At 37.1% G+C, this 17,104-nt stretch overlaps 1 protein-coding gene across 4 annotated transcripts in view; it reads right to left on the reverse strand.

The window, feature by feature from the left end:
- The window catches only part of LOC128700808 (hemicentin-1), a 176,035-nt gene that overhangs the window by 129,629 nt on the left and 29,302 nt on the right, over positions 1–17,104 (reverse strand). For all 4 annotated transcript variants that reach the window (XM_070097152.1, XM_070097150.1, XM_070097151.1 and 1 more), the window contains 14 exons: positions 16,165–16,446; positions 15,060–15,145; positions 13,449–13,544; positions 12,394–12,541; positions 9,428–9,574; positions 9,116–9,211; positions 8,598–8,744; positions 8,266–8,394; positions 7,513–7,663; positions 3,737–3,864; positions 3,001–3,163; positions 2,472–2,566; positions 624–774; positions 107–225 (listed from right to left, as the gene is read on the reverse strand). In XM_070097152.1, coding sequence (XP_069953253.1) covers positions 107–225; positions 624–774; positions 2,472–2,566; positions 3,001–3,163; positions 3,737–3,864; positions 7,513–7,663; positions 8,266–8,394; positions 8,598–8,744; positions 9,116–9,211; positions 9,428–9,574; positions 12,394–12,541; positions 13,449–13,544; positions 15,060–15,145; positions 16,165–16,446 — 1,938 coding nt within the window. The remainder of the gene's footprint in view (positions 1–106; positions 226–623; positions 775–2,471; positions 2,567–3,000; positions 3,164–3,736; positions 3,865–7,512; positions 7,664–8,265; positions 8,395–8,597; positions 8,745–9,115; positions 9,212–9,427; positions 9,575–12,393; positions 12,542–13,448; positions 13,545–15,059; positions 15,146–16,164; positions 16,447–17,104) is intronic.

A 17,104-nucleotide genomic window follows, 5' to 3' on the forward strand; every position in this document is an offset into this window, starting at 1 on the left:
GAGAGAGAATCAAATTTAGTACATAGCTTAGCAGTTAAAAGTTTTATATAACATGACTGGACATTATTAGTACAAATTTACTGAATGACTTGCAATATATACTCACAGTTGACATTTATGGCAAAAGTTTTAGTGGCCTCCCCATCATAATTAGTGGCAGTGCAAGTGTAGAGTCCGGCTAAGTCAGGGGTCACACCACTCATTAGCAGGTATCCTGGGGCAGGCCTGCTCAACCAACACATCCCTTTATTAATAAATTTTAGCTAAATTCAACTCTTCTGTGTGCAATAAATAAATAAAGAGAACATGACAGCAAAACAACTTTTAAAAAATATTAGGTCCAGTATCATTGCATTATATCACATGTCCTCTTCAGCTAGAGTGATGATGCAATGATACCTGGTCCAGTTCTTTGCTAATATAACAATTTTCATGCCATATATTGCTGTGATGTTATAAAAAATAAAAGAATTGAAAACTGAATTTCCCTTCTGTTACCTGTAATCTTTTTGACTACCACCTACAGGATGGGTATGGTATACATAATAAGGCTACCAAATTATTCCATTGTATTTAAAGTCATGTAAAATTTAGCTTTTTCATAAATGATCTAAAACACTTGCTTTAGAGAGTCTGTGGCAGTTAGCTCTCTTCCATCTCTCTTCCAAAACACCGAGGGTGATGGATGTCCCATGACCTCACAAGGTAACTTGAGGTCCTGCCCAGCCAGCACTGTCAAGGCCTCATCACCGGCTGGGGAGATTTCTGGGCTCCCTAATGAAAACAAATTACCATACATTACTTGTATTAACAGAAGCATAATCATACTATACCTGCATATATAAATTATCTGTTTTGATATATAGTAGGTGTCACAAACATTGATGAAAAACTAAGTACAGAAAACTAAGTACAGAATTATATATAAAACTTTAAATGATTCAATAAATATTAAGAGTCATCCCTATTTCATTAAGCCTTTTTTTTTTTTAACAAGTCGGCCGTCTCCCACCGAGGCAGGGTGACCCAAAAAGAAAGAAAATCCCCAAAAAGAAAATACTTTCATCATCATTCAACACTTTCACCTCACTCACACATAATCACTGTTTTTGCAGAGGTGCTCAGAATACAACAGTTTAGAAGCATGTACATATAAAGATACACAACATATCCCTCCAAACTGCCAATATCCTAAACCCCTCCTTTAGAGTGCAGGCATTGTACAGTGGACTCTCGACATTCGATACTAATCCGTTCCTGAGAGCTATCGAATGTCGAAAATATCGAAAGTCGAATTAATTTCCCGATAAGAAATAATGGAAATCAAATTAATCCATGCAAGACACCCAAAAGTATGAAAAAAAAAATTTTACCACATGAAATATTAAGTTTAATGCAACAGAATAATTACAATAACAACAATAACAATAGAATAATAACAATAGAATAATTGACACTTACCTTAAATGAAGATCTGGTGATGATTGATGGGATGGGAGGAGGGGAAAGTGTCGAAGTTGTTACTGTTTAGAAGGGGAATCCCCTTCCATTAGAACTTGAGGTAGCAAGTCCTTTTCCAGGGTTACTTTCCTTCTTCTTTTAATGCCACTAGGACCAGCTTGAGAGTCACTGGACCTCTGTCGCCATTCCTTTAAGACTTGTCTAAAAAGGGCCATAACATTGTCACTGTAATAGTCACCAGCACGGCTTGCAATAGCTGTGTTAGGGTGATTTTCATCCATAAAGGTTTGCAGTTCAACCCACTTTGCACACATTTCCTTAATTTTTGAAGTAGGCACAATGGAGTCCACAACTGGCATAGGCTTCTCAGGGTTAGCCCCAAACCCTTCAAAATCTTTCTTAATTTCCATACTAATTCTCACCCTTTTTACCACAGGGTTGGCACTATTAGCTTTCTTGGGGCCCATGGTGACTTATTTTGCAGAAACAAGCACCAAAAACAGTGATAATAGGGAAAATATGGAATGTACCGAATGTATCCTAAGATGCATGCACACTGGCTGGCTTGTAAACACTGGCACACACGGGGCAGTTCAGGCCACACGTGGACATGTCTCGTACGAATCGTATCGAATGTCGGGTTTTCCATTGAATGTCGAGGCAAAATTTTTGCGTTAAAATGCATCGAATGCCGGATTTATTGAATGTCGATGCCATCGAATGTTGGGGGTCCACTGTACTTCCCATTTCCAGGACTCAAGTCTGGCTATATAAAATAACCGGTTTCCCTGAATCCTTTCACTAAATATTACCCTGCTCACACTCCAACAGCTCGTCAGGTCCCAAATACCATTTGTCTCCATTCACTGAATTTTTAATTTAAATTAGTATTTTAAATGAAATTGCATTTTAATTTATTTTTCAATCCATCAAACAGGAAGAATAACCATGAACAGCAAGATAAATAAATTATATTTTTCAGAAATAAAAACTGTAAGAATTAGACTTACTGCTCAAAATAACAACAACTGCTCGTCTAGCCGATCCAGCATCATTGGTCACCAAACACTCATAGCGACCCTCGCTCTCCACAGATCCCACCAGTCTGTTATGAAGTGTACAGAATGAAGGACATGTGACCTGAAGAAATTAGCATGAACACAGTAACAGTCCAGGGAAGTACTGTGCTCTTATCCTGTCAAATGACTGATAAAACACAAAGCTGTTCAAAGTTTTGCAATCTAATAGGATTATTGGGTTTCCCCTTCTGTCTTATGAACAATAGTCTTAAAAACAAATTACTTAGAAATGCTGAGTTAATGGAGTGATTTTATTCATCACAAACTGCTGCACATATGATAACAAAACTACATATGAGCTATAGCAAAAAATATTTGTCCGTTTAACAGGATTTCAAATACGTATACAGGTAATAGTAAGTTAGCTTAAAAGCTTAAAACAAAATTAGAGTGAACTGCTGAATGAAGAAAGATATAAAACTCTGTTAATGACAAGAAAAAAAAGAGTGGCAAATGCTACCTGAGTGTGCCGTCTTTAAGAGTGTTGTCCAACATAAGAGCTTGGTCATAGCGCACCCAAGTGAGAGAGGGAGTTGGGTATCCACTGGTCACACATGGCACGTCTACCACCTTTCCCACAGACACAGTATATGTGTCAGAATCATCTTTAATTGTTGGAGGAACTGAAAGGAAAACATAAAAATAGAGACAAAGAGACATCAACAGACAAAGAGACATCAACCCATCCTCCAAATAGCAAGCGACTTTTCCAGTGCATTACAGTGTATTCAATCTTGCAAAATCTATGCAAGAACAACATAAATTAACCTATATTTACGTATCATTAACCAACAATAATAAAATTACATGAACATGAACTAGAGGATTACAAATGATAGTGAGGAAAGAAAAATGGAGGACAGGCTGGACATGCACACACAATTCAATCTATAAAAAACAGTAAATTAAAAAGAAATGAGAAAGCACTTCACAAACAGTGGTAGTTCTGAAGAATTATATTAATTTTGCAAGTTATGTACTATAGTTGTAAGCAAAATAACTTTTTTATTAGTATTTATTATTGATGAAAACCAATTAAAAATATGGTAACTACATTAAAAACATCTTAAAATGCAAGTGTAAAACACACTACACATTATATAAAAAATACTTAGATTTTACAATTAGCCTTCACTGATAAAAATAATTTAACTGATACAGAATATAAATCAAACAGATAAAAAATAATGTCTCACCAAGGACTTCAAGAACTACAGGAATGCTGGTAGCTCCGACCTCATTGACTGCAGTACAGACATAAGTGCCAGCATCCTCTGACATCAACTGTTTTATCATAATAATCCCATTCTTCAGTATGCGCATCCTGACCACAACCAAATCATCCACTCATTATTCAAATTGCCATCTTCTAAAAACATGAATTCTTATAATATTCTAAGGTTATATGCATTAAAAAATATATACATACTACCAGTCAAATTAAGATATATTTTTTTTATTTTTATTATCACACTGGCCGATTCCCACCAAGGCAGGGTGGCCCGAAAAAGAAAAACTTTCACCATCATTCACTCCATCACTGTCTTGCCAGAAGGGTGCTTTACACTACAGTTTTTAAACTGCAACATTAACACCCCTCCTTCAGAGTGCAGGCACTGTACTTCCCATCTCCAGGACTCAAGTCCAGCCTGCCGGTTTCCCTGAACTCCTTCATAAATGTTACTTTGCTCACACTCCAACAACATGTCAAGTATTAAAAACCATTTGTCTCCATTCACTCCTATCAAACACGCTCACGCATGCCTGCTGGAAGTCCAAGCCCCTCGCACACAAAACCTCCTTTACCCCCTCCCTCCAACCTTTCCTAGGCCGACCCCTACCCCGCCTTCCTTCCATTACAGACTGATACACTCTTGAAGTCACTCTGTTTCGCTCCATTCTCTCTACATGTCCGAACCACCTCAACAACCCTTCCTCAGCCCTCTGGACAACAGTTTTGGTAATCCCGCACCTCCTCCTAAATTCCAAACTACGAATTCTCTGCATAATATTCACACCACACATTGCCCTCAGACATGACATCTCCACTGCCTCAAGCCTTCTCCTCGCTGCAACATTCATCACCCATGCTTCACACCCATATAAGAGCATTGGTAAAACTATACTCTCATACATTCCCCTCTTTGCCTCCAAGGACAAAGTTCTTTGTCTCCACAGACTCCTAAGTGCACCACTCACCCTTTTCCCCTCATCAATTCTATGATTCACCTCATCTTTCATAGACCCATCCGCTGACATGTCCACTCCCAAATATCTGAATACATTCACCTCCTCCATACTCTCTCCCTCCAATCTGATATCAAATCTTTCATCATCTAATCTTTTTGTTATCCTCATAACCTTACTCTTTCCTGTATTCACTTTTAATTTTCTTCTTTTGCACACCCTACCAAATTCATCAACCAATCTCTGCAACTTCTCTTCAGAATCTCCCAAGAGCACAGTGTCATCAGCAAAGAGCAACTGTGACAACTCCCACTTTATGTGTGATTCTTTATCTTTTAACTCCACGCCTCTTGCCAAGACCCTCATAATTACTTCTCTTACAACCCCATCTATAAATATATTAAACAACCACGGTGACATCACACATCCTTGTCTAAGGCCTACTTTTACTGGGAAATAATTTCCCTCTTTCCTACATACTCTAACTTGAGCCTCACTATCCTCGTAAAAACTCTTCACTGCTTTCAGTAACCTACCTCCTACACCATACACCTGCAACATCTGCCACATTGCCCCCCATCCACCCTGTCATACGCCTTTTCTAAATCCATAAATGCCACAAAGACCTCTTCAGCCTTATCTAAATACTGTTCACTTATGTTTCACTGTAAACACCTGGTCCACACACCCCCTACCTTTCCTAAAGCCTCCTTGTTCATCTGCTATCCTATTCTCCGTCTTACTCTTAATTCTTTCAATAATAAGTCTACCATACACTTTACCAGGTATACTCAACAGACTTATCCCCCTATAATTTTTGCACTCTCTTTTGTCCCCTTTGCCTTTATACAAAGGAACTATGCATGATTTCTGCCAATCCCTAGGTACCTTACCCTCTTCCATACATTTATTAAATAATTGCACCAACCGCTCCAAAACTATATCCCCACCTGCTTTTAACATTTCTATCTTTATCCCATCAATCCCGGCTGCCTTACCCCCTTTCATTTTACTTACTGCCTCACGAACTTCCCCCACACTCACAACTGGCTCTTCCTCACTCCTACAAGATGTTATTCCTCCTTGTCCTATACACGAAATCACAGCTTCCCTATCTTCATCAACATTTAACAATTCCTCAAAATATTCCCTCCATCTTCCCAATACCTCTAACTCTCCATTTAATAACTCTCCTCTCCTATTTTTAACTGACAAATTCATTTGTTCTCTAGGCTTTCTTAACTTGTTAATCTCACTCCAAAACTTTTTCTTTTTTTCAACAAAATTTGTTGATAACATCTCACCCACTCTCTCATTTGCTCTCTTTTTATATTGCTTCACCACTCTCTTAACCTCTCTCTTTTTCTCCATATACTCTTCCCTCCTTGCATCACTTCTACTTTGCAAAAACTTCTCATATGCTAACTTTTTCTCCCTTACTACTCTCTTTACATCATCATTCCACCAATTGCTCCTCTTCCCTCCCGCACCCACTTTCCTGTAACCACAAACTTTGCTGAACACTCTAACACTACATTTTTAAACCTACCCCATACCTCTTCGACCCCATTGCCTATGCTCTCATTAGCCCATCTATCCTCCAATAGCTGTTTATATCTTGCCCTAACTGCTTCCTCTTTTAGTTTATAAACCTTCACCTCTCTCTTTCCTGACGCTTCTATTCTATATGTTATGGGTAAATTATTTTTATAACAATGAGCAGCAGTCTCAGCATGGATTTAGCATGTTAATAAAGTCAAGTTTATTTTCCATGCCATTACACAGTAATACATTATATGCTCATATTCAACAAATCACATGGAAAAGCCCATTGTTATGCATTGTATTTCAGGCAGACTTTAGATTAAACATACAAATAACCAGTTACAGAACAGGTATATTACATGAATGTGCTACTCCGCACCACAAAATTTGTTAAAATCTTGTTGATGCTTTCTACACGGAGCACATTTTGTGCACATAATTCATGAAATAAAATTCCTATAACAGTAATAAGTGTACCCAATATGGCAATTCTACACCTATTCTGCTGGTAACAGATAAGAAACAGAATAAAGAGTAAGAGGGCATGAGGGAATGAGAGAGTGATGAGGGAAGATTATGTGATTAGGAAAGGTGACAAGTGACACATGTCACTATAGTACCAACAACAATTTAACTCATTTGTAAAAAAAGAGAAGGTGAAAAGATGAGTAAAGTGAGGAAAGGCTAATTTGAATACATGAGTGAGTGTGAGTGAAAGAGTGAGATAATGAGTGAATGAGCAAGAAAAAACATCAAAGAAGCAAATATGCTGTAATGAACATATGTAGTCATCTCTCAGTGACAAAGGAGGATGTGATGATGATGCCACAAGCTTGCATATAATATTTATTAAAAACAAAAACAGAGTTATTCCTTGCTTTAGTGTTCAACATTTGACCATATTATGTTTCCTTATGGAAAGGCAACTAGAGTGAGTGATGACAAATAAGTTCTTTACGTTGGGTCATTCTGTCTTGGTGGGCAATGGCTGATATAGTCACAAAAATATAAAGTAAGTAAATTAATCATTACAGTATTTGTTTGAACCGAGTAACATAGTGTGAAGAAAGATACAAGCTATACTTAATATAAATAAACAAGGGAGAAAAAGGGGAGAGAAAGAAATACAAAATATGGTCAGGCACATTAGGAGGAATAAGTAAACACTAAACACACAATTTCATCTATGGTATATTGCTCAACTCTTCCATTTCCCAACAAGCATTTTACTTCCTCTCACCTGCGAGACACATCTGAGAGAGGATGGCCATCCTTACGCCAGAAGAATGTTGGCCGAGGTTCACCCCTAACAGGACACTTTAGTTTTACCGAGTCACCCTCTAAGGCAACAACTTTTTCTTCCAAACGGTTTGTCTTTGCTCGTGGTGGAACTGTCAGTTATTGCAAAATAATATGATTGTTATCTCTTACTGCCAAGTACTAATTAAGTCTAACATTCTTTCAAGAGATTAACATTCTTACTGAGGAATGGTTCAAATGTTATCATATACACTAAGATTTAACTGATATTAATAACACTTCTTAAACTTTCCATAAAGAAACCAATGAGTATCTTTTGAATACAGTCAGTCCTCAACTTACAAACATGCTGAGAATCTTCTGTATTGTGTATAATATCATTATTATATCATTATGGTGTATAATATCATTATTATACCCAATACAGTCAGTCCCCATAATATTTTTTTTTTATCACATCAGCCATGACCCACAAGAAAGAAAAACATAAATATAAAACATAAAAATATAAAACTATAAAACACAAAAACATAAAAATATTATGAATGTTATACACAATTCAGGGGGTTCCCAATGTGTTTGTAAGTTGAGGACTTATTGTCCTGCTGAGGATACTAAGCATAGCTTTTTTACAACTACCATATTACAATATCTTCAACATTATAAGTGGCATCCTGCAATATGAAAATGAGTATCTAAATACCTATACTATAATCCTAGGCATGCACATTACCTTGGACCGTGAGATGCAAGGTGAGAGATGAATTGCCAGCAACATTCGTAGCAACACACTGGTATGTGCCCTCATTTGATGGTCGTACAGAGGGTATGGTTAAGGAACCATCAGTTTTCAAGAACATTCCTATATATCAAAAGAATTATTGGTTAATGTCACTGCAGTAGTCAACCCTAAAATTTCCACATTATTTATATCTATACTGATATGCACAACTGCATTACATTATAATAAAATGTGAATTATGGCTCTCCACTGTATTTAACATGTAATTTAGAATAACAGATAAAAAGCTTCAGAAACACATTTATTTATTTCACCTTACTGACCTCTTTCTTGATCAATAGGTGAGCCTTCGTGGAGCCAGACAAGCTGTGGAGGAGGATTAGCTATAACTACTGTGCAGGGGAGAGTCACTGGTGAGTCAAGAGTAACCTTCAGATTGGGATCAGGTGGTGCAGCAATCAGTGGTGCCACTATCAAAAACAGAAAATTAGAAAGCACTGACTCTAAACAAATCTAAGAAAAATACAAGTAATAATATGGTGGCTGGAACAATTTACAACTAATCCAGAAATTGGAGATGAAATTAGACATTGTTTCAGTCTGTCCTGAGCTTGACACTAGTCCAGGATGGACCAAAGTGTTGTCTTATTCATCTCCAATTTGTGGATTAATAGTTAACACATCTACCTAAAGTACAACACATTATTTTAAGATTTTCTTTTAGTAGCACAGAATAGTAAAAATTAATAAAATTTATAGCTAATTTATTTTTCCAAGGTTTAATCTTTTAGATAAAAAATAAATCCATGAGTGTACTTTTATGGAGGATATCTCAACTTACATAATCCTGATACAGAAAGTGTTGCTTGTAGTCTTTCTCTTCCATACTGGTTCTCTAATGTACACATATAGTTACCCTCATCTTCCATTTGCATACCTGCAAAAAAAATATGTTATGAAATCTTAGAACTTATAACCACAGTGTCACTCACAACACCATTCTCCAGAATCTGACAGGGCAACTGATACTATTTAAATTTTCTGACAACAAACACCATAAAAGTGTGACTTGAAGCCAAAACGATAATATTCAAACTCCATAATGAAGCATCAATGAATAAAGTTGTCACTGGCACATATGGCATTGTCTTACCTTTGACTATAAGGTTACCATCTCTATCTTGTGAAAACTTAGGGGAGAGAGGCGAGCCATCTGTCTTACTCCAGGTTATTGTGGGCTCGGGGACACCAACTCCATAGCACGACAATGCACCAGTGCTGCCAATCTCCACAGAGGTGTCTAATAGAGATTTTACAGAGAGATATTAAACTCCTCAGACTTCAAATATGTATACACACTTATAAATGCAAATTCTGTCATTTACAAATCTACATACAGTAGATCATTGATTATCTGGCAACTGATTTGTTGACTTTCACTAATATCCAACAGTCTAGTCTGATCTGGTATCTAAAGTGATAAGGAAAAAAAGGAAAAGAATTTGTAAAACAAAAGAATCATAAAAAATTCTGTGATCATCTAGTGTTACTGAAAGTTTGATGCACCATTCTCCGTGGGCACCAGATAATTAACAATGATCTACTGTATTTATAATACTTACTTAAAATATATTTGAGTTTTACAAGAGAGTGAAGGATGTGGTAGACCAGCTGGTTTTTAAAAATGTAACTGTACACTAGAGATGTTCGATTTATTTTCTCCTGCTCCAAACTGCTTTGTTAGGAAATAGTTTTCTCCTTCTTTGCATTTATTTTGAATTTCCCTTACTTGTGCCTAACTCTTCATGTTTCTTCAGATGCCAAATTTCACGCTTTTCAAATATTTTTGCACTATCAACATTAATGGATTTCATTACCTGGAGTTTACCTGGAGAGAGTTTCGGGGGTCAACGCCCCCGCGGCCCGGTCTGTGACCAGGCCTCCTGGTGGATCAGCGCCTGATCAACCAGGCTGTCGCTGCTGGCTGCACGCAAACCAACGTACGAGCCACAGCCCGGGTGGGGTTTTGGCTGTCTTCCTTCTATCACTGGTAAATGGTCATGCAGGCCTGGACAATGACCTTCTACCATCCCCATTGGAAGAAATTCCCTGGCAACTGCTGTCTTTTTTTTATATCTGTTTCCCTAGGTCTTCCTTCATGCATTTGTTATCTATTTTTCAGACCATCATTTGTCCTAATATTCTCTCATAAAACTTGATGCAACAACAGGCTTAGTCAGATGGCATTAGTTCCAGTAATATCTACTTATGAAATAATTTGTTATTTGCCTTATTTCCTGTGATTTCTATGATTCCCCTAATTTTCTTAGCCTCATTTTCCCATCTTTACTGATTTTATTCTTCTTCGGCCTCTGACATGTTATAAATCACCAGAGATCTCTCTTCCTCTCACTATCTTTTCAAATTGCCTCGTAATCTCTCATATCATTCAAATTCGATTATTTTATTTCTTTATGTGGCACAAAAATAATGTAGTTTACACATAATAAAATGCTTGTCATCATCTCTGAGAACATGTGTACAGTACAAAGCTTTTTCTTCTTCTTCTTTTTCTAGTCTCTGCCTCCTCGATCATTTCCCTTCATTATTCAACATCCTTTCTCAATCTGCCCAATTCCTTTTCCATTACGCAAGCCTACTGCTCTGCTGCTATGACCCTTTGCTCCCACAGGTTTGTTGTTGTTATGCTTATTTTATGTTGATCTGTGTGCAGAGATGAAGACCAAGATAAAACAAAAAACTGACTTACACACAGACTTCTGAGAGCTGCACTGCCCAATTTCAATAGGAATATTCCTTATAAGAACACGTAAGTGGTTTGTAGTCAGTTTTAAATCAATGTGTAGAGATATTCTCAAATTATTTCTGGAAACTAGTACAGAAAAAAACATGGTAGCAATACAACAGAGTGCCCCTATCATATTTAAAAACATTCATGAGTGAGTTTTATATACCCTAACAATTTGGCCATTTTCCACCATTGTAGTCTTAAAGCTTGCCAGAAATGCTCTGCATATTATTGGTATTATTATTATCATAACTAAGTGCTAAACCCATAAGGGTCATATAGTGCTGCAATGCTTTGCATAGCCATGGGCTATTTGTATACACAACCATATATCACCCATCTCTGTACAAACATTGTATCATGTATAATAATAATAATAATAATAATAATAATAATAATAATAAAAATAATAATAATAATAATAATAATAATATTTTTATTTCTACAAACAGATGTACATGTACATACTGTTGGAGTGTGAGCAGGGTAATATTTAGTGAAGGGATTCAGGGAAACCGGTCAGTTTTATACAGCCAGACTTGAGTTCTGGAAATGGGAAGTACTGTACAATGCCTGCACTTTAAAGGAGGGGTTTGGGATATTGGCAGTTTGGAGGGATGTGCAACAGGATGGTATATATATACTTGGGGCCCCCTGATACATGTATTATATTCTATATGGAGTTTATTATATTATTTCAGGTCACTTTTTATATTGTATCTTTTATATAAGTTTCTGAACTGTTGTTTCTGGGTACCTCAGCAAAAAGTGATTATGAATGAGTGAGGTGAAAGTGTTGAATGATGATGGGGATTCTTCCTTCTTTTTGGGTCACCCTGCCTAGGTGGGAGACGGCTGTCTTGTTGAAAAAAAGAAGAAAAAAAATGTACAAGGTATACAGCCCTAGCTGACATCAATGACATACTACTATACAGAAAGCCGCTTGTTATGCAGAGCATTTCTGGCAAATCAGGTCAGTTTTGTCCCAGGATGTGGCCCACACCAGTCAACTAACTCCAAGGTACCCATAGACAACCGGTGTAAATAAATATGCCCAATGTTTCTACCCTCGCCAGGATTCGAACCTGGACCTTCACCATGTGAAGTGAGAGCTTTAGCCACCAGGCCACGGGGCACTGTGACTCTGATGGCAAGGTAACCTAAGGAAAGAAAAGACATTTATCATAGCTCACTCTCTAGCTGTCTTTCTAGACAGGCATGGACATCAGTATTCAAATGATTTCTGATTGTTGATGAATAAAAATGAATTATGACTGTAGAGGAAAGTGATTAAAAAAGTGTGAAATTACCTGCAGGTGCCTGGATCACTACAGGTGGTGAGCCAACCTTGAGTGTGATGTGAGCCTCGGCAGTGCCAGCCACATTAGCAGCCACACATGTGTACTTGCCAGCATCACTCTCCTGCACTCCCAAGATCCTCAGATGGTCCTCTCCAATCTGCATCATAATACTCAAAATATAAACTTGTAGAGGTGATATAATCATTTACATAAACCACTACCATGAATAACTACAATATTTATAAAGTTTAAGTCACATACGGCAGTGAATACTAATAAATTTTTTATGTTTTTTCTCCTCAGAAATATAAATTTAAGATAACAGGGCATTAATAATATTTACTCAACATGAAATATTTAAGTAAATTAGAGAATAAGACATATAAATGGTGATAAATTTAAACAAGATTACCTGAAGTAAGTACTCAGTATAGCTTTTCAGGAGTAGCAGGTTAGAGCACGGCTCATGAAACTGGTGGAATATATGCACAGCAGTGACATATGGTGGTTATTGTCACAGGGTGTGCACTATGTTACTGTGCTGAACCTACTACTCTGGTATAAGTATTACTCAGAACAACTGTCACAATATTTCATAAAAGGGGACAAAAAAGTTACATAGTTTCCAATTATGATCCATGATTATATTACTGAGAGAACTTAATTTTTTTTTTTTTTTTTTTCAACAAGTCGGCCGTCTCCCACCGAGGCAGGGTGACCCAAAAAAGAAAGAAAATCCCCAAAAAAGAAAATACTTTCATCATCATTCAACACTTTCACCACACTCACACATTATCACTGCTTTTGCAGAGGTGCTCAGAATACAACAGTTTAGAAGCATATACGTATAAAGATACACAACATATCCCTCCAAACTGCCAATATCCCAAACTTAATACTATTTATAATAAATTTACCATCATTGGTGGGAGTGCAGCACTCACCTCCTACCACACCCAGAATATACACCCATGATGCATAGATCATATATGTACATGCATGTATTTAGTATGAAATACTTCATGAAGTTACTTATATGAACATGATTTTAAAAAATAGAATACCTGTATGAAAGACATTGGGGTGACTTCTATAAAGCTATCCTTCAGCCATCTGAGAGTTGGAGCAGGAGTTCCTTGTACTGAGCAATAAAGCTCTACCTGCAACATAGGAAAATATGATAATGAGACACTTGTAACTTGTGCAACATTTAGGTATCTTCACTCTGGAAGCATTTCATCAGCCAGTGGCTTCCTCAGTCAAATGCAGAAAAAGGTGGAAGATGAAGAGTTTCAGGTAATAAGTCCCTCAGCCTGGAGTCAATGTGTTCAGTTCGTCAGTCTTATACAATTATATGCATAACAATCAAGGTAGCTAATGAACAAATAGTACATGCATTCTGAACAAGTTTTAAATCAGATTGTTCATCTAGGTGCATAAAGTCCATGATTATATTTGTTAGTTTATCATGAGCTGTTAAAGTTATTTTGTTTATAAAGGCTTCAAGAACAAGTCTTCAGTAATGGCTATTTCCTGTTTTTTCAGTAATCATTTTTTGTGACTTTTCATCTCAGATGTTACTCTTACATCTCCCACCTTCATAACTGCTTTTGCTAGGGGTAATTTCCAGTAACAAATTATTTAATCCACTCCATGTTTCTCTCTCGCATCCTGATGTCTTATACCCCATACAGTAGTGGCTTGTTATTTTCTACTGTTCAGTTTTCCTTGATGTTGGTGAGGGGCTCTTGATTTAGGGAACTGGATCTGTGCTCCAGTTCCCCGAATTAAGCCTGAATGCCTTCCACATCCCCCCCCCAGGCGCTGTATAATCCTCCGGGTTTAGCGCTTCCCCCTTGATTATAATAATAATAATAATAATAATAATAATACTGTTCAGTTCACTCCTCTTCTATAATAATAATATTTAAAACTGCTTTCTTAGTTTTTATACATTATTCCACAATTGCAAATCCATAATTTTCTGTGCAAATTTTTTAAGAATCAAGTAGAATTAAGGAGAATGCAAGTTTTAGGATTAGTTTTCCTGAAATGATTTGCATAATAAGCAACTTTCTTTTGATAAATACAACTGAAATTGTATCAAAGTGTATCTGTATCATAATTATATCAAAGCCATAACCAGGCAAACTGCAGTCCATCTAGGGTAACTTCTGTGTATCCCCTCAAGGGAGGTTCCTCTTGATCTAAGGAATCAGACCTGTGCTTCAATTCCTTGAATTGAGTCTAAATGTCTTCCACTTCCTATGCACTGTTTGACTCCCTACAGATTTAGTCCTCCCAACATGAATCTAATAATAATAATAAAAATAATAATAATAATAATAATAATAATAATAATAATAATAATAATAAAATTATGTTTCTTAATTATGAAAAAAAGATTTTCACTTCATTTTCATTAAATTATGTACATCAACGGCATTGCTGAGCTCATAAATATATACTGCATTTCACTGGTCACAGACATAATGACAAATGTATCACCCAAGGTGAGCAACAAAATGAAAGAAACTACTCAGACAAAAAATTAAACCCAGGTGAAAGAGATTTTCTGAAAAGAATCTACAATGAAGAGCAATATATACACTTTCTTTTACCTGTGTTCAATTTTTCAGTCTAAATGTTTTCCTACAAAGGTTATCTGTGGTTACCGTATTACCGCTGCCCACCAGAACATCCTCTTGTACCGCTGTCACCTGTGGAGCGCTCATGAAGCTCAGCATCACTTGTGCCTTTGCTGTCCCAAAGAATATAATATTTCACATTGGTATTTACAATAGTACACTAAAATTCTTGAAGAGAATATGAAGGCAAATTTTTTTTTTAATTTGTTTTGATGGGTTGTACAAATTTTTTTGGCATATTAATAATTTTGCAATTTCAGGGTCTAGATTACAATATTAGTAAAACAAAATACGTATATAAAACAGCCATGAATGCATAAAACTGAAAAAAATACTCATTCACAATCACTCGTTCTCACTCACTCTCATTCACTCTCTCTCTCAATGCACTTTTCCTCAAGTTATCATTCCAGGTAGCCAACCATGACTGCTGAATGTTCTGTGACACAAATCATAAAGAAGAGGACATTAGGAAAGTTGCATGTCCAAATTACTTGAAGGTTTTTGGCCATACTCTATCCTTATATATTGCTTTAATCTAAATTATTTAAAGGTTTTTGGCAATACTGTATCCTTATATATTACTTTAATCTCTTGAATATTGGCAAACCTTAGCTTAAAGGTTCTATGACCAAGAAATTCTTGCACATTTTCTTCTCATAAGAAAGAATGAGAACATTTTGATAGAAATCCAGTGCCTACTTTTCAATTTAGGTGTCATGCACTAAGCCACAATTCAGAGGTCATCCACCAAACAACAATTTAGGGGTCATGTGCCAAGCAACAATTTAGGGGTCATGCATCAAGGAACAATTTAGGGGTCATGCATCAAGCAACAATTCAGGGGTCATATGCCAAGCAATAATTTAGGGGTCATGTACCAAACAACACTTCAGAGATCATATGTAAAACAAAAACACAATGGGCACAAGGAAGAAATGCGAATAACTGAAGCTATTTCCTAAATGGTCTTCAGTAAAAATATTGTATTAAGAGAGTTATGTGGATTACAAAGGACATGGATTCAAATGCTTGTCTCATCTGTACTTCATTATCATGGTTATTCCTTTCTTAGGCTGAAAGCAATGATTTTTCATCAACTACCTTAAATGCAAAATAAAGTAACACTCACCAGTGCCTGCTGAGTTTGTGGCACTACAGGTGTAGGGTCCATGATCATTATAATTAGAAAGAAAAAGATGCAGCTTGTGAGTCTCAGTAGTGACTATTCTTCCACTGCCTCCATTCAAGAGGGTATTATCCCTCCACCAGTTAATGGTTGGTTGTGGGAATCCCCGAGCAAAGCAGGAAACAGTGATATTATCACCTGACTGGTATGGCACTACTTCAGGCACTACAGACACCTCAGGTGGTGCCATCACTGAAACATGAACTTCCCTGGACCGTCTTCCACCTGTATTATTACGAAGATATGATTATCATGAAGTGATTGTGTAGTAAACACATATTTACCTCACTCATAACCACCAATGTTATAAATAGAGAAAAATGCAAGACTATAATCCTGAGAGCACCTTACCTGGAGTTTACCTGGAGAGAGTTCCGGGGGTCAACGCCCCCGCGGCCCGGTCTGAGACCAGGCCTCCTGGTGGATCAGAGCCTGATCAACCAGGCTGTTGCTGCTGGCTGCACGCAAACCAACATACGAGCCACAGCCCGGCTGATCCGGAACTGACTTTAGGTGCTTGTCCAGTGCCAGCTTGAAGACTGCCAGGGGTCTGTTGGTAATCCCCCTTATGTGTGCTGGGAGGCAGTTGAACAGTCTCGGGCCCCTGACACTTATTGTATGGTCTCTTAACGTGCTAGTGACACCCCTGCTTTTCATTGGGGGGATGGTGCATCGTCTGCCAAGTCTTTTGCTTTCGTAGTGGGTGATTTTCGTGTGCAAGTTCTATACTAGTCCCTCTAGGATTTTCCAGGTGTATATAATCATGTATCTCTCCCTCCTGCGTTCCAGGGAATACAGGTTTAGGAACCTCAAGCGCTCCCAATAATTGAGGTGTTTTATCTCCGTTATGCGCGCCGTGAAAGTTCTCTGTACATTTTCTAGG

The sequence above is a fragment of the Cherax quadricarinatus genome, chromosome 56 (assembly GCF_038502225.1).
Source record: "Cherax quadricarinatus isolate ZL_2023a chromosome 56, ASM3850222v1, whole genome shotgun sequence".
Classification (NCBI taxonomy): Eukaryota; Metazoa; Arthropoda; class Malacostraca; order Decapoda; family Parastacidae; genus Cherax; species Cherax quadricarinatus.